This window comes from Daktulosphaira vitifoliae, unplaced genomic scaffold (assembly GCF_025091365.1).
Source record: "Daktulosphaira vitifoliae isolate Bord-2020 unplaced genomic scaffold, ASM2509136v1 Scaffold_2, whole genome shotgun sequence".
Classification (NCBI taxonomy): domain Eukaryota; kingdom Metazoa; phylum Arthropoda; class Insecta; order Hemiptera; family Phylloxeridae; genus Daktulosphaira; species Daktulosphaira vitifoliae.
The window spans coordinates 17,478,936-17,503,881 of NW_026099573.1; the positions used below are offsets into that span (position 1 = coordinate 17,478,936).

General features: G+C 26.0%; 2 protein-coding genes across 4 annotated transcripts in view; one reads left to right on the plus strand and one right to left on the minus strand.

The window, feature by feature from the left end:
- Positions 1-117: 117 nt before the first annotated feature.
- On the minus strand, positions 118-5,377 carry LOC126898578 (uncharacterized). The gene is made up of 2 exons (XM_050672790.1): positions 5,002-5,377; positions 118-741 (listed from the first exon to the last, which is right to left on the minus strand). Exons 1-2 carry the CDS (start codon positions 5,180-5,182, stop codon positions 245-247), a joined length of 678 nt encoding a protein of 225 aa, XP_050528747.1. The 5' UTR covers positions 5,183-5,377; the 3' UTR covers positions 118-244.
- An 8,948-nt stretch (positions 5,378-14,325) lies between these two features.
- Positions 14,326-24,946, plus strand: part of LOC126898538 (papilin) — a 51,206-nt gene continuing 40,585 nt past the window's right edge. For all 3 annotated transcript variants that reach the window (XM_050672680.1, XM_050672679.1, XM_050672678.1), the window contains exon 1: positions 14,326-14,546. In XM_050672680.1, coding sequence (XP_050528637.1) covers positions 14,524-14,546 — 23 coding nt within the window. In that variant the 5' untranslated portion in view covers positions 14,326-14,523. The remainder of the gene's footprint in view (positions 14,547-24,946) is intronic.

Genomic DNA, 24,946 nt, shown 5'->3' on the forward strand with positions numbered 1-24,946 from the left:
AATAAATGTAAAATTATTTTTTTTTTTAATTTTCTAAATAAAAACACTTACTCTCAGATTTTTTAAAAATTGTGTAAATACTAAGGTACATATTTTTAATTTGATTTTAAAAATAAATTTTTACTTCAAAATTTGTTTAATTTTCTATTGAAATATTAGTTATACATCATAACAATTATGTAGTATTTTCACTTCAAAAAATAAAATTTAAAAATATAGTTTTATTATTAAACAATAATTTTATCTATTGTAATGTTTTTGAAGGACTATTATTGACCATTAAATTGGCTTGTTTGTTTAACAATTTTATCTTTTCTGCACATAATGAGCCTCTTAAAGCATATTGTACACACCACTTTCGCCTACGCTTCATGTTTTTTTCCAACGTAGATGGAGACTGACGGTTTTGGTCTTGCAATGCTAAAAACTTAGCTTTGAGTTGTTCTAAAAATCCTGGTGGTGGAAATTCCGAATTCCTGTCTATTTGTGACTTACTAAACATACACCACGGATGAATTACAACTAACACATTAGTTGATTCTTTATCACTCTGCTTTAGTGGACTTAAATTCACTGATAACTCACAGCCACTTGTTGATGCATTGTAACTATTTTTGTCAGATTTCATGTTCTTAATTATCTGGCTTCCTGTTAATATATTTTGTGACATTTCAGTAGTTTGATATTCTCTACCCTTGAGATTATCATCTTTTTCAAAAATCAATTGTTCTTTAGTCAATGCTAAAATAAATAAGATGACTTTTAACATTAAATATCTTTTTTTTTAACGGATAAACAATGAGATATCTAAGATCATAACAAAATGTTATTGCACATAACTCTAAATAAAAAAATGCTTAGTAATCTTAACGTTTACTGTTTTTGTTCGTTTGTCTACTAATTGCCTCTATAACACAAACAAAGCTTTTCAGAGAAGACGTTAATGATAAACATAATAATAGAATAAATGTAATAACGATAATTCATTTTAGCAAAATTTTATTTTATTGACTCAATATTTTTTAATAAAAGTTAATGTATCTATTATAATATATAAAATAGACCATGATACTCAATTATATAATTATTACACACTATTCAGAGACTCAGATCCTTAAGTTCCACTAGGGTCCCACCTCCAAAAGTAATTAGTCTTTTGAATTAAATGGCTTGGTTTGCGAACATCAACCATTATAAGTAATAAATAAATTAATGATTATGTACATAAATCTATATATATTTGAAGACTTTCTAATCTATTTGAGTTGAAAAAATATACTTACTAAAATGTTATAACCGTTATATTATTTAATCTATTTAATTTCTATTAAATAGAATTTTTCATAATAGTTTTCAAAAATTTATTAGACAAAATATACAAATCCTACCGGTTCATTATAGATCGACCAATTGCAATAAAATAAAATACTGTTATTATTTGTTTAAAAATGTTATATTCGAATATGTTAACTATTTATACATACTGAAATAAAAAAGGTAAACTAAACTAAAATTGTATTTATTTATTAAAAAATAACGCCTTTTGAGATAAAAAATGTAGATATTAACAAAATACTTATATTTAGTATTTTATTTACTAGAACATAAAAATTATTTTTTCTTATTCATTACAATATTATGATAAATATTTTCCTGTGACGGTACTAGTAATTTATAATAAGTGATGGGTAATTAAATTATGTTCTATGTCTGGAATACAATTTATTGCTATAACAATATTAAAATACTCATTTCTATAAAAAGACTGTACATTTATTAAATAATTTTTAGCTTCGATGTGAAGCTGAGAAGGTATTAATTTTACACTGTGTTTTTTTATGTCTTTTACCACTTTTTCTCAGCTCTCACCGCACCGATTTCTTTCAATGATACGTCAAAAGATCACAAATCGTATCTAGTCGAAAAAATTACTCTCCAAAATTGAAAAAAATTTTCTAGTAGGGAAATTTTTCAAAAAAATTACAAATTTAAAAATAGGTAATTTTCAACAATTTTTCAATTTTTTTTTATCGATACATTAGATATACACCTATTATTTGGTATATTCTTTTTGTAAATCTGATTCTTCATCGCCCACAGTAAAGAAATCAAAATTATAACTTTTTCACAAAAAATTAACCTTTGAAAGCTTTCCGGAAATACTGACACTATTTTATATATTTTTATTAAAGCTTATATAATAAACTTTAATATTCAAATATAAGTTGGAACTCTAGATTGTCTTCATGATGAAAATGACTACTGTATTCAAATTATGCTATTTTTACAATTATTACTTTTTGATTGGATTTTCTAGTTAAAGTAAATTATTAAAATTCTGAATATTTTAATTGTATAATCTTTTTAGGCATCCATAGTTATATATAAATGATATACTATGATTTCTATTTAAGTTATCTATTACGATAAAAACGCAAAAAAAAAATTGAGTTTTACTGATAAATTTATTATTTTTTATTTTTATACATGTTTGTCATAAAAGTAATAAAATATACTACTTTATTATTTTTTATTATTTCTCCATAAAAATTACAATATTAAATTATGAAATATTAATTGCATACTAAATTTAATTAATTTATAAATTAAACTTTTAAATAAAAAACCACTAATCAGGATATAATTAAGGAAATAGGAGTTGATGTTGTTTTTTATAATTATCCACCAATTTCATAAAATTAAACACTACACATTTGCATCGAAACGTTTCTCATGACAGAGATTTTGATCACTGTCAGATTAATCTATACTGAACCCAACTTTCCCACGTCCATAATGTGCCCCGACACCACTGTGCTATAATTTTTTTGAATTCGAAGTAGATATTTTTTTTTAATTAAGTAAGTAAGAATGACTAAAATATTCTTTTATTAGGTAAAATGAATCGACATATTTCTAAAGAAAGACTTTAATTATTTACGTTTATGTTATTACAATCATTTTTTAATAAATAAAATTTTGAAAAAAACATTTTTTTAAGCAGTTTTAGAATTTAATTTTTTTTTTCAAATTTAATGTTCTATTTTACTCGTTTGATTTTATTTTTAAAAAATGTTACTTCATTTGTTAATTTTTTGGATTTAGTGCATTTATTTTTTACACTGATTACGAATATGCAAATGTTTAACATAGGTCAAAAATAGTTAAAAAGTTATAAAACTTCAAAGATTGTTTATAACACTGTACACGCGAGTATGGGCCAATAACATTATTTTACGTTTTACGTAAAAAAAATTGAAAAAATTTCGAAAATTAGCGATTTTTATATTTGTAATTTTTTTGGAGGTTTCCCCCGTTTACGGGGAACATTTACATCATAGTAAAATTAATACCGTCTCGCTTCGCATCGAAGCTAAAAATATGTATGTACCTATAAAATAGATGCACCTATGTAAAATTAAAACTATATCAAAAATATTAATTTAGAATCATAAAATATTTAAATGAAATAGTGACAAAAATTATTATTTTTAAAATATATAGTATATAATATATATTATATATATTATATACTATAATAACTTTGAAAAAAAAATGTGTAAAATATAAGTATATTTTTTTTAGCTTCGATGCGAAGCTGAGAAGGTATTGGTTTTACTAGGATGTGTTTTTTTTTTGTGTCTGTTAGCACTTATTCTTAGCTCTCACCGAACCGATTTCTTTCAATGATACGTCAAAAGATCACAATCGTATCTAGTCGAAGACATTACCCTCAAAAATTGAAAAAAAATCCCTCGTTCTCCGTAAATGGGGGAAACCTCCAAAAAAATTACAAATTTAAAAATCGCTAATTTTCGAAATTTCTTCAATTTTTTTTACTTAAAATTGCCATAACTTTTTTAAAATTGACCGAATCAATATAATTTTTTTATATAGATGCATGATATCATTACCTTTCATTTGGTATATTTTTTTTTATATGTAACCCTTTACTTGCCCACAGGGGGGGATTTAAAATGACAACTTTTTCACAAAAAATTAATTCTTTCAACTTAACTTTTGAAAGTGTTCCAGAAGGTCTGACACTTTTATATATATCTTAAATTAAAGCTAATGTAATATACTTTATCATGAAAAAAAAAAATTTCCGACTTTATTTTATTTTTATGGTGAAAGCCATTTTCAAATGCTATTTTTGTGTGAAAATTCTCGATTTTATTTTTTACATTTTTAACTTTATAATGCTATAACATATTGAAAAGTGTATGGATCAACATTATTTTTTTATGAGAAATAATATTTTTTAATAATCCCTTTTTCATTCGACATACTTTGTCGAATATTCTTGTTGTTAATATAACTAAAGAATGTAAAACAAAATTATTTATAGGTAATTGATATAAATTAAGAGAACATAAACATACTTACATTCCGTTTTTCAATTTTGTGAATCTTAACTTATATTTACATGACAATTAAATCTTAAAGTTTTAGTTTTGTATAGAAAACTAATAAATTCTTCCTAATTTACAGTTCATCCTGGTAAAAGTTATGACTTCAGCTACCATGGCCATTAGTTAAACTTTATTAATTTTCAATATAATATTTATTGTCAAAAGAAACTTAAAAGAAATGTGACAGCAGTTAAACTTGGTTATTTTTAAGAAAAATCGTACAAAAATGCGTGAAACTTATTTTAATCTTGTTGGTAAATCCCTAAGTATCAACTTATTTAGTTTAAATTTCGTCAAGCTTCTTTTTATGTCAATCTAATTTTTTTAAATTTTTAGAAAAAATGTTTTTTGTAAATATCCTAATGTATATACTATTTATTATATCAATAGAAACAGGGACGTATTCAGAAATTCATAATTTCAATTAACAAGTTACTATAAAATTTTTTTACTCATGATGAACTGATTATGAGCAAAAAACGTCTCAACATTTTATATTAGCATGGCATAGTCAATGTGGGAGGGAGCACTTGCCCCTGTGCTTTTCTTTAAATACATTACTAAACATAATTTGATTTTGACTTACGTTTTTGTAAAGAAGTAGATTCTTCCGATTCAAACATTGAAATAAGCTCAATAATCTTCAGAGACGTTGCTGACGTTTTATCCATGTTGTATATATTTCCTATGCCTTCATGGTTTAACCTTGTAAATTTTTTACATGCTTCATTTTTTGATCTCGTCAAATATTGAACATTTCCAGCCATGATTCTTTTTATTGCGATTTTAATTCAATTGCTTCTTGTCGATCTAATGAATAAATGGTACTTTAGATTTTCTACATTTCGTATTTAACATGAACAATTGTAGGCGTAATTTGCACTAATATTTCATTAAAATAACAAATTTCATGACGGCTTATTATTGTACTCATTATTTTATAAACATTTAATTTTTTTATACTTCCATTAACAATTGTAGAAAAAACACTGTATCCGTTATTGAATAATAACTTTTAAATTCTATAAATAGTTTATTACTATATTACAAACAACTATTATGCCATTCAAATGAATAAAAATCGTTCACATTTTTCATAGTCAATAACATAAACACTGAATAATAATGGTATTTTTAGTAAAAAAAAAAATACTTGGCATTATAATATAATGTAGGAGGGTAAAGTAAAGTAGTGATACCTACACTAGAGATATGTTAATTTACCAACTGAATTTCGGTTAGTTGACATAATTAATAAAAGTTTTGAATAGATACATATTCTAGGTAATACAATTTATTTTTTAATTATATTTAATGAATTTTGTCTAGTTTTTATTACAGTTCAAACATCATTGCAGAAAGTAAGGTAAATTTGTGGTAAGGTATTTAAATCCGAATTGTTTAATTTAGACTTACAATACTAAAAGTATATAATTCTAAAAAGAAGACCATTCACTCAGGCATATTATATTTATGAAGTACATTAAATGTTCATAAAAAAGGCCAATTAAATTTATTGTATACATTTAAACATCTTATGGTTTTAGATGAGTGAAGTGGTCGTAAAAGAATTATGCACTAAACGAGTTCAGTCTAGAAAATAACTAAGAAAAATAATGAAGATTCCTTTTTACCAAACAAATAGAATATAAACATTGTAACCATGACATTTTTGTTTAGTTAATAGCTATTATAAAGTTCTGTTAAAAAATTATAGGATGTAAATTTTTCGAAAAAAATTGTTTTCCCAAATAACATAATGTTTAAACTATTTATCATATTAATGGCGTATATATTATTATATTAATAATGGCAGGGGCATAAATAAAATTTTTAATTGAAAAGTTACCATAAATATTTTTAGCTGATTATGAGCAAAAAAGGTCAACAGACTTTTTATATCTTGTATAATGAGAGGGCACGTGTCCTGTGACCCCCTCTAAATACATCATTGTTAATTTAAAAAAGTGAATGAAGAATGTAATAATGATAGTTCAGCGTGCAAAATTTTTAACCGTATGATAGTTCATCAAAGTATGTATATATAAATCATAATTTATAATTTATACACATCCGTTGTAAGTTAAGCAATAGATAACAAGCGTCCGCGACACGCCGTTCAATGATAAACAGTTTCCTGAATTAAACCGGACTTTCGATGCTTATTTTAAAAATTGTCTAAAATTAACTAAATGAAAATTACGATGTGTTGATCTATCCATTAATAAGCATGACTTTCATAATAAGACGATTCCATTTCAGTTTATTTAAATAAAGGTACTTCTCACTGTTGTGATTTATGTTCGTCTTTTATAAAATTTCATGTTAGAATTATTGTATGCAATTAGAAATGTAGTACAATTAGGTGATTTGAACCAATTATTGTTACTTGATTGATAAGCGCTCAGCGTTAAAAAAAAAATAATTTCATGTTGTAACTATACTACGAAACTAAATCGCAAAACACTTAATTTTTTTTCAAAATCTAACACCCTAAGGTAAATAATTTATAACAGTCAATCCATCAATACAATGTATAGCTATAGTTTTTATTTTTTTCTCTTTTACTTGAAAATTACATACACTCTCGTTATGATATTTGCTAGTTTGATAAATAATACCTTTGTGATTTAATTTACTAACAGAAAGACATGTCTTATTTTTGACATTAATCAAGACAGTCATCTTTCTGAGATTTCTAAAGAGCTTAAAATGTCATTGCGGTATTTAAACGTTTTACTGAAGACTATAAAGTTCAGTAATATGACAGAAAGTGTAATCAATCACCGTAAAAACTAAAAAAAATGTGTATAATTTACTGGTATGTTTGCGTAAAACTAATAAATTGAGAAAGTACACATTATTTTCTTTAATTTTTAAAAACATAAATTATTTCTAAAAATTTTAAATAAGAAACACCGATGATTTATAGTATAGTATATTTATACGCTATTCTATAATAATGTACAATTGCAGATCTAGAGGGTTCACAAGCCATTATACATTAAATCTCTTATTATCCCACTCTGAGGGTGATTGTTTAATTACACCCTATGAATTATTTACAAAATTATTAGAGCAATTCATTATTTTATTTTTTTCAACAATAATAGATCTTTGTTGAGCTGCTTTATATGAAAAAATAATTTTTACTATCATTTTTTATACTCAAACTCATATTAATTTTAGACCTTAAAATAGAAATACTGATTATTTTTATATCATTAAATTTTCAATTGAATAATTTTGATGGTATAAAAACAAATATTCAAATATTACAACAAGATATTTTGTCAGATGTAGTTAAGGAATTACTTTATATTTAAAAATAATACCTTAAAATTATTTAAATCTGTACATTTATACAATAATTTTCCTATACGTCAATTAACGAGTATTAAAAATTTTTAGTAGTTGTATAAGTGGTTAAATAATTTAACTAAACTGAATAGAAATAAATTGCACAATCAAATATATCAATCTTATAACAATAATTTCATTTTGTAAGTCCGTTATTTGCATGACGCTATTTTAGATTAATTAATTAAATTGTTTTATTATACATTGGTTATATTATTAAAGCTACAAAAGTAATTAATGACCATTGATTGTATAAAAGTTTCATGTTTTATTATATTTCATAGTAAAGTTTTTTAGAATTAAAAATATTTGACATTGTATACCAAAATTGTAAATGTTGATTTGTCTTAGCTCATATAAAGTTTTAGAGAACTGTACATCATTCAACTGAAGTATTCAGAATTAAACAAATGTATTATTTTTCCTTCAAAAATTATAAATTGCATTATTAATAACTGTAGTTTTGGAGAATATTTTGAGAAGTTCTGACTCGATAACGTTTTTTGTCCATCATTTTTTAATTTGAAAAATGGATGCCTAACTAAAAAAAATCTCTAGATCAATTATGTTATCATTCAATTGTAATCACAAGGATGCAGTAGAAATGATGGTTGTAAAAGTATCATGATTGCCTGTATCAATCTTACAAGGGGTGTGACATACCCTAACGTTTATCAACTTCATAAGTTGTCTGAAATTAAAATTCATGTAGGCGTTTCTTATTACATTTTATACCTTTAATAATAATTATAAATTTAACAGTAACTAAAATTTTTTTAAATTTTATAACTCAAAACGCAAGTAAAATAAAATATAAAAAGAAATAACCAACAATTTTATTTAATTATTTTAAATTATCAGCTGCGTAAGTGGCATTGGGTCGTGGCTATTCTATTTATTTTGAGAAAAAGTTATAATTTTTGTAAGTCTTTATTTGAACTTATCATAAAATATTAAGCTTGGTTAGAGAATGTAAAAACGCTGACCGACCCAGATTAATTAAAAAATTAATAAAATTACGTATTAAATTTTTTCCTAATAGAATTTTTGTAGTGTACCGACCACGTTTTGAATTATATTACAATTTTAAATCGTTTGGCTATTTCAAAACTGTATTTTTTCATTGATAATTAGTAAATAATATATTTTTTTCCAAAAGTGTCTCAATATATTTATTATCTATATTAAATAGTTTATTGTTGATACTCATTGATTGGTGAATGTTATGTGATATTTGTTTTAAGGCAAGGTATGCATTTTAGCATAAGTTAAAAGCTGAAATACATTAAAAAGTCTATTGGCATTTTGGATGATAACTTATTTGCATATGTCTAGCGTGTAAGCACTACATAAATTATTTATTTTACGAAAACTTACAGATTTACAAATGATATGAAAAACAGGCTAACGGAACACGGAGGCGTTAAAATTATTTCCGCTAGTATATCTATTCCTTGTTGATAACACATTTCATTGAACTGAACCATTTTTGATTTCATCTTCCCCTCTTATAATATTCATTCTAAAATTTACGCCACATGCTGTAATTGTAACTTTTCGTTATTTAATGATTATTAAAAGAATACATTCATATATCAACTAGTTTGTTAATGAATAAAATTACAGATATGTTGTAAAATTGTATTCAATCACTACTTAGTATAGACATATTATTACAACATTTCACTTTAGCACTTAGTTGTCGTATGAAAAATCTAAAAATATTAATATTTAAATTGGCTTTCCTTCTTATAGAACTATGTCGTAAATTGACTTGGCTATTACAAGTTGTCAGTGATTTACTTACTTCTTTTATGGGAAACAGTAACTGCGATTTAAGTTCATTTCGGATGACCAAATTTAGATAGTTTTAAAATTGGTATTTAAAATGGTGTATTTATGGACTATATTTGTATAAAATTGTATTCAATGACTGTGATTTATGATTATATATACTAAAAACACGTAACACATAATTTACGTTGATATTAAAAAATTTGTTGATTCTTAAAAATGGTTAATTTTATTTAGATTGTAAATTTTAGTTGTTATTTATATCATTTTTATTAGGATTATTAGATAAATATTAATAATTTCAAGATAGGTACCCGTTTCTATTATTAATTGTTAATGTAATTTTTTTTTTTTTGTAGTGGTGAATAGTTTTGAAGGGACTGAGAGCTTCCAAACATTTTGTTAAAATTACTCGAATGTTTTTTTTAGTAATATATGTGTGCCTAGTTTTAAAGTGGTTATATTGTTTATTATTATACATGCGTACAATATAATAATTAATCAACAATCCTCGTACAGTTCTGATTAAAATATCGATAGTTAGATAGTTATAATTGGAATGGTTCATGAATAATTATTAAGATTAAAATAGAGCGAACGTTTCAGAGAAAGTTTTTATCCTCGTACAGGAGTTGAATAGTAGTATCATAAATTATTATGTTAAACGATTATTTAATAAACAATAATAAAATGAGACAACTCACAATCTTAGTGAAGATTTATCATTAATAAATTTAATTTGATATTTTATTTTACACGTGCTGTCACTTCAGTCGATTTTTATACTCTTGTTTCTTAAATTTTCATCAATTTGTGGTCACTAATATACATATATTTTTGAAGACGCATAAATTACTTATGGGACACCATCACATTATTTTTTGTAGCAAATTGATATTTACTTGATTTATAGGACTGAAAAACAAGGCCAATTGCTAGTTCTTTTAAAGCACACGTGTTACATAAATTTGCAACAATCTTTAAGCATTATAAGGTCATTTTTTATTTATATCAGATGTTTCAAAATCATCCCAAGTATACTATATTTAGAAATTCGTTGAATAAAATGTTTAGCTGATTACAAATTTTACTACTAATTTAATCCAGTAACTTAGCGAGGAGGGCATAATAAATAATCTACAAAATTCCATATTTGGATCTCTTTTTTTTTTTTTTTTGATCATCATTTCGTTTTAAAGATAAATATTGCTAACAATGGGGAGTACTTTGTTCACTTTGCTATATTACTGATTTGATCAACTCTAGATTTTGATATTTATAATTGCTAATTTTTAAATAATGAGTAATATGTGTTACAAAATACTAAAAAAAAAACTTTATTTCAATATTTTTAAACATTTAGTAGTTTTGATATAAATATTAATTAATTGTAGTAAAGACGACGTATTTTGTTACTTTTTTCAAATACATCCTCACAAAGACGTATATTTATATATATTATTGTTATAGGCCAATCGCGGATCCAAAAAATATATTTTTGCGGAGAAAGAAATTTTACTATTTCTGTAAAAGGCAGAGTTATAATTTTAAATAGAAAAAAATAATTTTTTTTTTTGAATTAATATTAATTTTTTGTGATTGAGAGTTGCTCCTATATCTCTCTTTGTATCTACGCCTGCTGCAGGAATATTTAAATTACTTCCTTTAATACTTAAAATATCAATTTAAATTAAATTAATATAAATATGATAATTGTTGCCCTGACTCAGCAGGCTAGAGTGTAATTCCGGTGCCTCGGATTAAATTGGAGTTTTTTTTTTTTATCTTAATGTGTAAAGTCTCTAAGGAGATTTGCCTTCGTAGCCTATAAGTTCCCAGGCCAACACTGAATATGATAAGTATCATCATGTTAACACACAATAACTGCCCTATGATATCGATAAAAAATTTGCTGGTGTCAACGACATATAAATACGACACTGTGTTCAGCTAAAAAATCTTACCTATATTATACACTCTAAATATATAATCTGTGTGGTCATATAATTTATCAATGACCTAACAACTAATCATAAAACAAATTAATCTTTCTAATATTATTCGTATTGATCCCTTTTAGTTTTATTTTTTCTTCAAATGCACTTCGTGATGTATGTGAACTTGTTTTATAAAAAAACGTGGTAGTTGTTCTTTAGAAATACGCCATAGCAAATAATTTTAAATTTAGAACATTTTTTTGTGTTAATACTGTTGTCCATAGAGCATTAGTATTTGAGGCAAACTTATTTTCATTGGTTACAATACATTATAATACATTATGTTTAACAGTTCAAATAATAGTTTCGCTTTTTAATTTATGCGTATTATATTCTTTTAATATCCTTCAATTATGTTAAAAACTTAAAATAAAAAGATTTAGATGACGTTTTGATTGTTAGATGATGATGATTGCTGATCAATGCATAGATTTATTGCTAACTTAATAGAAAACTATCGACCCTAAAAGAATGTTGTCTAATATTTTTTGTTTACATTTAATTTCCGTCTCATCTTCCGAAATTTAATACCATTCTGGAGTGCCACTCATACCAGATATATTGTGTCTAAGATGATAATTAGTTTTTTTTTTTTTAAGGATGGATTTTTTAAATTAATCACTGAAAATGACGTGTTTAAATTATATTCATTGAAATAATTTTATTTTCTTAAAAACAGTGTGATATTTTAAAAATATTTTTAATGTGAGAATATGCAACAATATTTTTTATTACTTACGTTTAAAGCATATTGTAATTCTGAGAACCTCCGTCCTCTTTTGACATAATAAACTTAACAGACTAATGTTTTTGTAACAGCTAATAGTTTTTTTTCGTAACTCATACTACTGGACATTTTTAAATAATTCAAACCTATTTCTACTAAGTACAGTAAAAAAATAATAAAATAATAATTTAAATAATGTACTATATTTTATAAGTTTTTTTTACATTTTCGTGTACTTTAAACCATAAAAATACTATCTTAAAAATCGTGTAAAAAATGCAAAAATATAATTTTTTTAAATAACCCATTTGTTAACTAATAGAATATAAATTGTTTTGTATAATAACACTTTTTAAAATTATGTATTTCTTTCAGTACATGAAATCAACAACCAAAAAAGTTTTTACACAAAATGATTTTCTTTGTTAATTATTTACCTCATACTTAATAGAAAACATATATAGAAAGCAGAAAACTAGAATATACCTGAAAGGTTTCTAGAAAACATAAAAATTTTAGTAATATTTTTGGCTCTTGGCTAATAGTATATTTAGTATACTAAATATGACTGTTTAATAATATAAATATTTAATCGAAGTCATATTATTAGTCATTTTAATTATAGTTTTTCTTACCAGCAAAATATATGAACCATTGTAATTATTAATACACAGAAAAAATAAAAAAATATATTTTATAATTGAGTTAGCGTCAAAATAACTTTATTGTTAGAAGAACTAACTCAATATACTTGGCCCAACTATAATATCTAGTTGGAATTCATAATAAATCTAGTTAACTGTTTTTTGTAGTTTATTCAACTATGTGAGGTGGTTCTTCCGTAACTTTTAAAATTATGTTTTCGCTATATTAACTCTAATTGGCCCAACTATACACAGGTGTCCCACGAAGTTTTGACAAATCCTTATAGTTTTAAGTAAAATTAAAACTATATTAAAAATATTATTAATTTAAAAAACTAAAAAATATTAAACTCAAAGCCACAAAAAAATTAATGAAAAGTCGCGGATACGTATTTCGGAAACAATGTTACCATTATCAACGCTAAACACATACTCAATCTTTTCATTAATTAATCAGACTTTTCATTAATTTTTTTGTGGCTTTGAGTTTAATATTTTTAATATTTTTTAGTTTTTAAATTAATAATATTTTTAATATAGTTTTAATTTTACTTAATATACCTTATAGTTTTTTATGGCGATTTATCAGAATATCTTGGGATACATGTGTATAGTTTTTTCCGTATGTTACCACTAATATATTACACTTATAACTATTGAATACTTAGAACAAGTTTTTTGGGGGATAGGTTCTATTTTAGACATTTTTAGTGCAATAAAATTTTTATTAAGGCCACTAACTATTACTTGATGAAAAGGTGCCTAAAATTAAAAACAATAATACAATTCATGTAAATTTGTTATTATCTTTTAAAAATTCTTATTGTTGTAGTAATATAATTGACTTTTTTAAATGTATTATATACAGCTTCTTGATATTTACTCTGCTCTGAAATTTCAACATACGGGCTGTGGTCAGATTTATTCCTGGTCTATGTATTTTTATGGAATACTTCATCTTTGACATCTTTCCTAGATCATAAGTGTACCGATAACACCTCTCCTTTCAAAACACAACCGCCGGGGTTTCCGATTTAATTAATGCGTCCACGACTGGTACAGTACTCTATCCATTGGCTACAAGACGGTCAATACCTTAACATACACATATATATGTGTTTGTATGTATCTATGAAAAATATTAAAATATATTTAATACGAGACTACCGCCTGGGTACANATTAAAATATATTTAATACGAGACTACCGCCTGCATCGGTGCGGGTCGAAGAGGCGGTAGCGGTGTGGGTCTCATATCTCTGTGTCTTTCTCTCTCAACCATTGGATTTTTATTATCTCTCTTTTGGTCCGATCCTCTGACTGCACCGGCTAGTACCCACCGTAGTATCATCGCCGATGTCCGCCGGGGGGGTCCCCGTCAGTAAAAATCATTCAGTCGCCTTTTTGCCGCCACTAGTTAGTGACTACCCAACAGTGGTGAAACACGGTTTGCGCGCGCACGTGTAAATGTTGACTAATTTATATTATAGATAGCAATTTAATTAAATACATATGTAGAATACAATAGAATATCAAAGTGTGTATATGTGTTGAAATTATTATTTTTAATTTGACGCGCATCCCAAATGGACGTCCTCGGGCTTAAAAAGTAAGTATTTTTTGAGTTTATAATCAAAATTTTAGCTGATATTTCCTATCGAAATCGATATTTTTTTAATGAAGAGTATTGTGACGTTTTATGCGAGAATTTTTCCGTAACATNCGATATTTTTTTAATGAAGAGTATTGTGACGTTTTATGCGAGAATTTTTCCGTAACATAATTAATTTGAATTCTCGTTAATTTTTTTTAATTATTTAATTCGTAATAATAATAAAAATATTTCATAAAATGTTACGATTTTCATAAAAAAAAAAAAATGTGTTATGATCTTTTAGTTTTTTTAATTGGGCTAGATGGTGAAGATGTAGGAATAAATAATCAGACATAGGAATATTTTCGCCAAACTGCCCTTAAAAATTGATCGATATTAGTAAAACTAATAGCCTTTTAGACTTAAGTATACTTGAAAAACTACCAATTTTAAAATAAATTTTCATACTTAAATGTTATGAAAACCAAATAAAACCAAATAAAATATAATATATATATATATATATATATATCCTATTCTCCATAGTAAAACGCATTACTTCATATTTCAAGATTTTTTTTTCGAAAAATACATAAAAAATGATCATACATTTTATGCATTTTTGGAATAAAAAATGTTAATTTTTCTTAGAATAATAATGTTTTAAAAACCTATTTCTATTGTTAGCTATAAAAAAAAAACTTTTATTTTATTTTTCCTAAATAATTTTGAAAAACCTTTTATTGAAAATAATTACACGCATAAATAATTTAACTTTCATTTAAATATTTTTGTATAAATTTTCGTTTTTTCATTAAATTATTTAATTAAAAGTGTAACATATATTATGCTATAGACAAACATAACGTGTTAGACCAAATAATTCAAAATCATAAATAGGAACGTAGATTTTATTTACAATGTGTTTAGGGTTCATATAAAAAAATTTTCTGGACCTTCTTCTCTAGATTTACTCTTTTCAAACACCTGTTTTACTGTTGAAAACAAGGGATCATGCCTTAGATTCTAGGAAATACCGGATTAAGAAATAACATGTTCCTAAGAAATATCTCAGCAGTAAGACCTTTGAAAGAAAGAATTTTTGAATTTCAATGAAATTATAGTGTAAAATCTAAATTTATTTCATTTTTAAAAAATTGGAATATTTAATCCTTTATATTTTGTTTAGGTTTTTATAATATGAACACGTGTGGTAATCTAAAGATTTAAGTCTTTTGTTTTAGGCTGTTGAAGTTTTCGTAGATTTGTAATAGCAAAAAATGTTTAGTTTACGAAAATCATGTCACATATTAATTTACACTTTGTTTTATTTAAATTGTTACAATAAATCTACGCAAGTTTTTCACCTAATATTTTTACTATAATTTTTTTCTAATTTGAAGACTATTTTTAATTAATAATTTATTTTCAAGTATTTTACTTTAAATAAGGGTTGGGTTTTTTAACAGTCAAAATCTTTCATGTTAATTGACTAGATTTTAACTTGTAAAATTGTCAAATTCAGTTAAAAATATGTTAACAGATTTTTTTGATTTTTTTTAACTTTTAACTTTTTAATGCTTTAATGCCCAGAAGGTAAAATCATGATTTTTATAAAAGAACGGCCAAATGTCCAAAAATACCGTGTTGTATAATAAAACTGAAAATGTAAATACAGATTTTTTATTTTGATCAGATTATAATAGGTCAAAATCTCTTCGATATTTGACATTTTACAGTTGACTACTTACTTTAAATTATTAAAAATGTTGAAGAATTTTCGTAGCAACTCAAGGAGACTTTAATGCGTTTATTTTATTTGCTAATGATCAAGCGCTTTGTTTATATGTATATATATATATTGTTATTAAACATGTATCAATTTTATAAATAAAATAATAGTGTATAAGTATAAGTATTATGAAACATAGCATCTTGTATGGTAGCATAAAAATATATATGATTAAAATTATACTGTCTTAAGTCTTAAAGTCAGGAGTGTGGTTTGAAATCGATCAGTTATGGATAATTCGTAAACAGTTTGAACAATTGGAATTATTTGTTTATTTAAATAGTCATATAGAATATATTTTTTTAATAATTCATTATAATAATAGACTCTTAGAGAGCCATTTCATAAGACTCCGCTTATTTTTATCACAGTATAATGTAGTGCAAGACTGCAATATATTGACTATCGCATTGAACATTTATTTTGTTTCCTCATTTTTATTGTTAGGTATAAATGATATTTGAAAGCAAAAAGTCTGTTCAGATTAGTAACTTTATATTTAGAATTCTAAATATTTTCCATCAATTAATTTAATTGGCGGCTCCTTTTGCTTTATGCGTTTTTTCCAAGAATAGGTAAAATTTAAAGTTATCAATTTGTTTAAAACAATGTACTTTTCACGAGTTTCTTATGAATCTATTAATAATACGTGAAATCATGTGTGTTAATATAACAAAACATAAATTACTCGAGTGAACAACTTCACAAACTTTTAATGTCTCGACTTATTGTTATTGTAAATTAACAAAAAGATACCAAATTCCAAAGAATTTAAGATATTAAAAGTACATAAAATCGGTCATTGTTAAAAAATATAAATAGCAAGAAACTCATGTGATAAATATGAATAGTTTTATTTTATTTGTTCTCTTGAAGTTTTTCAAATATCTTATTTTGTAAAATGTCTTTAGATACATGCTAATATCAATATGTCTTAATTATTACTTAAAATAATAATAATAATTAATTCGGTGCATTATTCAATTGTTTTCAAATAATAAACGAATTTTTTTCCAACAATATAAAGTTTTGTTTGTCTTGTCAAACATGACAAAGTTATTAATCGTATACAGAGTTCAAGTAATCTCTGTAGTGCGATTGCAAAAGGATAAAAAATATACATAATTTTCTGAATATGTGTACTGATCAGTTAACTACCTGCCAAAAATATGCTAAGATATTTAGCTGGAACCTCTACTCTTCGAGTATGTCGTATCGTTCGCAGATCAGTCAGAATATCAAACAATACACCACGTGTTGCTCGCAGGCGCTATAGATGTTTGCTCTTTGACGGTATTTTTCATGGTTTAAAATTAATTGCAGACCAAATTGACCAGACTTAAATAATTAGTTATGTATATCGTTCACTGTAGAACCACTTCTAATAGCTTGCGGGCAATATGTTCAGTCTATGCGTGTGTTCTAAGTACGTAAAGCGATCATTAAAATATGACCATTGATTCTATAACTTCTTCTCAAATCATACCGATTGTCATCTTTGATAAATTAGAGCTTTGATTATAAACTCAATAAAAGTTAATTTACATGTACACGACAGCAAGTATATTTAAACGTATGTTATTCTCAAAAATTCAAATCGTACTTTAGAATAATAAAATATTTGAAAATTTATTTTTTATGTCAGTAAAATAACAATTGATGATTATTTTTTATTGTATTGACATATTTATTTTAATTTTTTCAGAAACAAATTTTACTCTATGTTATTAAAAAATGAACTTACACAAATCATTTGAATTAAAATTCATTGTAATAATGTTTTGTTCTAGGAAAATAAAAATTATGAATCGTTTTGGTTGTAGTCTCGGCTTAACTTTTGTTTCTCAATTTCTTATATTGGCTCATTTGTATTAAATAAACTGCAAGTGTATTGTAAATTAATCAGGAATTAACCATTACAAAATTGTTCTCTAGTATACTAGTTTTGACATTAAAAAAAAAAAATTCTGTAACGGAATCTGAACCAATTTAAAGTAATTTGTTTAACAGTCTTGTTGTATTTTTAATGGTATGGCTATTAAGTTTCTACCTTATAATCATTTTTACGTGAATTTTTAAACTTGTTGAAATAAATCGGTCAATTTTAACACAAAATAGTGGTCAGAATTTATACCATCTTATTCAGAAAAATGTGTCGTACATCACACGCATATATGTGTTTGATATTCATTTTGGTTATTTACGTCTATACGAACAACTAGAATAAAATTTTTGGTGGTACTAAATTCATTTTTTCCCTACCCTAAATATTTTTTAACAATATATAGAGTAATTCTTCAATTATGAACCATAATACACTTAATTTATTGATACTAAAAATAATATTGATATTGATAGTTTCATGTTTTTCTTAATTTATAGCTTATGAAGTATTTTTATGTTCATTCCTTATAACTTTTTTAAGGGGGTTAATATACATAATTAATTAGCTTATTTATTAGATAATAAAGTAATGAAGAAAATGTTATTAAATTTTTTTTTATTTAAGTGGGAGGAGAAGTGAGACCGAGAAATACTAGTGATAAAAGTAGCAGCACTATCGCCTCGCCTCCAGTTTCTGTAATCCATCAGTCATTTTCTTGATTGGATCATTATCTATTAAATAAGCTAGTTAATTATATATGTTATTATTTGAAAAAATTGAATTAACACCCTCCTTATGAGGTATAAGGGACGAACATAAAACATAATTCATGATTAAATCATTATAAAAAAAAATTTCATTAAAAAAACATTTGTAAGTATTAAAATTTTCAAAGTTACTGTCGACAAAATAGCAATCCATTAATTTTCCACACGGTTTATAGTTTTGATCGAGCGGATGTTCAAACGAAAAAATCAATCAATGGTGTAATACGTGATTCTATAAAAATACTGATGTACTTGAAATTTCAAGTGATGCCGTTGCTTCAAAATACAATACATTAGTATTATTTTAATAACTGTCGATGAATTGAACCCGTCGACAACATGTCTTGGACATAGGCCTGTGTTACCCATGTAATACCATTAACGAAACCTTTTTTCCCGCATCTGTTATGGGAACTGGTGGATTCCGCATAAATCTGATGCGGATTTTTTTGTCCTGTATTATAATAGTTCATCAGTTGTTTTTACGGGTATGAACAACAACAAAATTGTGTTGACTCGAAAAAAGTCTTCTACAGTTTGAAATTTGAAAATATTTAGAGTCTTATTTTTACAAAACATATTGTAATTTTCAGTTATGTTAACGTCTTAATATTCTTCTATTTGTTTTATATTTCTAAATATTTGTTATTGTTAGCTCACCTCTTTTAGAGTTAACAGACACTACTAATTAAGATAATAATGAGCTTTCGTACAATGTCTTAACAGCAAATTCGATATTGTATCGTGTGTCTGTACAACGTGAAAGGGCTACCGGCGAGAATTTAATGGTAAGATCGCTCATGGCAGTGGAACATAAATAAAGACATTGGCCATAATCGAAATTCAAGTCATGATGATAAGGATTTTTTTTATCGTCTCTCCTGGTTACACAATCGTCGTTGCAGGAAGCTATTAGTTTTTCATTTATTATTTATTTAATGAGAGAAATGAATGCGCAGAGTGGTTAAGTTATCGACTCAGACTTAGGGTGTATTCTATTTGAATGTTTTCTTATTTTAGAATTGACTTGGGCATGTGACATCCTGACTGAAATAGGGTAGCCTATGTTTATTATTATCCTTAACTCTTTTATGTCTTTTAAAATATTGTCTTTTTTTTCTTGGATTATCTAAACTATTTCCGATAAATAAATAAAAATCTCTTTAATGGAGTTTATGTGAAACAAATCGATGTACTTCAAATATGTTCTCCGCATTTCAAGTAATTATTATCGATAAAAAACGATTTATTTCACACGTAAGCGTTTACACGCACATTAGATCTGTCCGTCATTGTGAAATAAAAATAAATGTTTCGATGAAAATACATTATGTACAATAATAATAATAATAAATAAGTGAGTTCAACACGATAATCATTTTAAGGAGCCGGTTTCAGCCCAAATGTAATGTTATACCTGTCTCTTCTTAGTTTATTCTGTGGAAAACGAAAGCCGGTGCCAATAAAACGGTATCGCATTACCCTCAGTTTTACTAATATTATAATAAACGGTCTCGTGCATGTGCGCCGTCTGTTTCCTCCCCACAGCTTCAATGTATCATTATTGTTATTAAATTATCATTATTACATTTCTTTACGATGAATGCATCACCTTTTTTTCAATTGTCAGGTACGCACTTTGTAGTGTACGGGTCAATGTAATTTAACAAGTTTTATTATTTATTCATGTACCGATTTACTGATCAATTTTAACCCAAGGGATCTACTTTAGGCTTAGACATTTTAGCGCCCTATGAAAAAATTGATGTTCTTGTTTTTTTTGAATTTATAAGCAAAAATATACACGGTAACACATCATATTTTTCTTATTGGGGCGCCCTTTAATATTTAAATGTGCCGTAGCACGCGTCGATCACAGCTGATACATTGTAATAACTCTCATAAATTTATTATAAACAATCGTAATATGATATTATATTGATATAAGTGAATGTAGTTTTTTTTTATGTGAGCAGAAACATTCATGACAAGGATTCGCATTTTCAATTAAAAATTATATTAAATTCATGACTAATTGATGGTAATCGTTTTTTTAGATAAATATTTTAATACCGTGATTTAAAATTACATTTTTAAAAAAAATGAAATTCATTAGAGCGAGTAGAATTGTGCGTTTTTGTAAAATACATAATATAAGTATAGTGTAGCATAGTATAACATGAACAACAAAACGAAATAATATATTTATGTGATGAAAAATGGGATTAATAAAATAAACTTTATATCTATTTTCATTAATCTAATAAATCGATTGCGATACTTAAATAATAATTGCTCTACTATTACAANAAATTTATTGATGTCTAGTTTAAGTTTTATTAACTGTACTCTTGCCCTTTGGGGCGTTAATTTAGTAAATAAAATAAAATAAAAAAATAAGTATGTTAGTCATGACGTAATAGTTAAATTGTATAAATCAAACGTAAATGATAATTCGTTTTGTATGAAACTTTTAAAAAGTTACAGTAATTCTTTCTATATTCGATTAAAACAAGGGGGTTTCAAAGAGAAGAATAGAGGTCAGACATTTCACGATTAAATCCTAAGCACGCCACAAAAGAAAAAAAAACAACTGAGTTTTTGGGTAAAATTTCGAGATAAAATCTAAGTAATGTAGTAGAATTGTAGTGAGAGATCGGCGTTTTTGAGAAATATAGATTATTTGTTTGTTGATGTTAAGACTAATTTATTCGAATTCTGACAAATATTTGGACGCCTGTGGTGGTCGTTTACATAATATTATGTCATGTACAGGTACGTTCAAGGCAAATAAAATACTACTATACATGTCGATGCATAGAGCACGAGAAAGAATGATTCTCACACAAGAGCTAAAAATATTTCAACATTATTTACATGTACATTTTCTTATAATATCTTCCTAATACTATCATAACACTAGATAATCTAATCAGTTTAATACCTCTATACCTCACGAAAAGGTAGTTAATGCCTTTTTAGTTTTTTTAAATATTTATAATAAATTCTCAAGTAAATTAAAATATATTTATAGTTATGTGAATTATTTGGACATTGTTTTTCCGAATAAGCGTTATAACTTTTATACTAAATCGTTTCAACAAAACTCAATTCGTTATGAAGACTTGATGAACAATAAAAATATATAGTTTGATACTAAAAGTCCAAAGCAGTTGGATAATCCGTGAGGTAATTCAGTAATCCCCGTAATCTGGCTATTTTTTCGTTGTAATAGTGATATTAGTACTAAAGAGCACGATAAAGTTGATTGATTGAATCTAAATGAGCCTATAAAGTTTTTAAATTTAGTTCAATTAAATTAATTACAAATATTTGCGTATGATCAGGCGGCAAAATTAAAACTCCATTTATTGTACTATATTTTCAGTTTACATTATAGTATATCCAGTGGGGATAGAAAGGGGTAGTAAAAATTATTTGTTTTAGGGTAACATTAACACGGATCTATATGTAATGCGTTCAAAGAACTTAAAAAAATATACATAATGTGATTTTACGTGAACCTGCAGTAGCCTGGCAGTACTGTGGTCTGATATCTACTGTACTTTGCTAATTTTTCCAATGGTATACGCTATCGCATTATGTCTAACAATAATAATAGAGAACAAGTGTTAGAAGAGTCACGACGGCACATGGAGAAATACTCGGGATTCGTACGAACTGCATAGGAATTTAAATAGCCGTGATCACGTAGACTTAAAAAACGACGTTGCTATCTTAGTGCAGATATGGCGTTCGAAATGTTTTCCACGTGAGTTTGCTTAATAACTTTGATGTTACGCTTTAGCCTCATAAGTCACAAGCCCATCGTAACGAACATATAAAAACTTCAACGGGATAATTTCGAATACTCGAGCAGCAGTTATACGGAAATATCACCATGGCGGACACTGTTGTTAATTATTCTAAATTTAAAATTGGATTACAAACGACAATTATAACGATGTAGGGAGTCGTATAAACGGAAATGTGCTTCCGCGGCGGTAATCACGTAGAGAGTATTGAAGACTCCGGTCGAGTAAAAAAAATAAAAGTGGATAAAGTTTAATAATATTGTGTCCGTAAAACTATGCGTATGTCGTATGAGTACTACACAGACTCGTACCTGGGCGTGACCCATCGCACTGTTGTCTCGTGCGCGCACACTAATTAAAATACTCGAGATAAAGTTGGTACGGGTGACAATACGCCCTCCAGAATAATCTAATTTTGAAGCAATAAAATATATGGAAAAACGTGACCTCTAGGTCGTTGTGATATTAGTTTTACGAGTCCAATCAGTTACGGCACATTTCCGTTAAAAAAACATATCCTACGCGAGTTCTTCCGCTTTGAATTTATTACGTGCAATTTTTCAGACAGTTAAAAAGACCATAGTCAATTCTTAGTACACTCGTATCGGTTTTGCTGACCGCAAATGACCAGAGAGGTGACAAATGTTCATCAGTAGGCGATTGCCATATACTTGCGCCATGCTCTAAAAAATAAAATACGCCTCTTATGTACTATGGCCTACAAGTAATTTAGAACATATTTTCGTCTTATTTATACGAGTTTATTTTTATCGAATAATTAATGAGAAATGTACAACAGTTAACTACTGAAGAATTTATTAAACACATATTTAAACTTCGGGTGATTTGCAAATAATGTTTTTTTTTACAATTGTGAAAGACGTTTTGATTATTAATCATAAATTTAAGTGAAATCTCCGATTTAAAATTATCTTGTCAATTCATCACATTTTCAAATGAATTTTACATTTTTCGAAGGTTTAGACATCGACATAAAGACAATACGCTACGCTAATATTTCAACGTTGGGAAGATCCACTAATTTCAATAGTATTGAACGGTTCTTGAAGTTTAATATTTTTGTCGTCATTAATTTATTTCAACGTAATCGTGACGTTTAACTTAAAGAAACATAAAAAAAACATGCGTCAACATTAAGTTGAGAGGCGTGGATTTTAAATTGCATTGTTTTAACCGCAAAAAGCAAAGGGAAATTTATAAACATTCATCTTCGTTTTACTTAAATGTTTATGGTCGTTTATTTATCGTGTGATTGTTAAACAATAAAAAAAACTTCGTGATGCACAAAATATTATTGTGGCAGCATGTTAAGTAGGCATAGTAATTTTGTAACGAATTATTTAGTGTGCAGACACTATGAATGATTTTTAATCACTGTTTTAAGCCTAAATTGCGTGTTGTACGTGCAACAATCTCAATTAAACGAGAGAATAAAATAAAATTATTAGTAACAAATTAACATTGTTCAAAATCTGTTGTAAACAAAATTATGGGAAACCTTATTATTTAATAAATATTTTCCATCAAATGTTAACAGATAATTTATTATAATATTTTTGCTATTTCGTTTTATATTTTAAGTAATAGATTTATTATAATATGTCTGTAGATTTTACATGGATATTTTTATTCAATTAACCACATGTGTATTAATACATGAAAAAAACATTGATCTTATACGTCTATTGAGGTATTTTGAAGTTACATCTAAAAAACTATACTATTATAGTTTTAAATATACATTGATATTTCTCTTAAAAATGTATACTTACGTTTCAAGTATACGCGTTTTCAAATTATTACCTTGCACTATCATGTACTTGAATCATTTAATTCGATAACTTTTTATATTTTTTACTCGTATCCAAATCAAAAACAAAATGTACTAGTTGTTAGTTAATATAAATATCTTCGGGTACAGTATTATCAAACAAACAATTTTGTGTCAGACTGTTCTATAAACCATACAAACTGTTGTATTTTACTGTAATTAATTTTCAAATATTTCGTTCCGTGTGAGGCCAAAAACTCGAGTTCTACTGTTTACGGACTAATTGCTTTGACATGTTGCACTTACTGGTAAACCGTAAAGAATTGTGTACTCGAGTTTCAAAAAAATCAAAACTCAAGACTAC

What these genes read in the sequence shown, in the direction of transcription:
- LOC126898578 (XM_050672790.1), bottom strand. Translation starts at nt 5,182, where the DNA reads ATGGCTGGAAATGTTCAATATTTGACGAGATCAAAAAATGAAGCATGT. An exon ending in ATCTACTTCTTTACAAAAAC is followed by an intron (nt 742 to 5,001) that starts GTAAGTCAAAAT and finishes TATTTATTTTAG; the next exon opens with CATTGACTAAAGAACAATTG.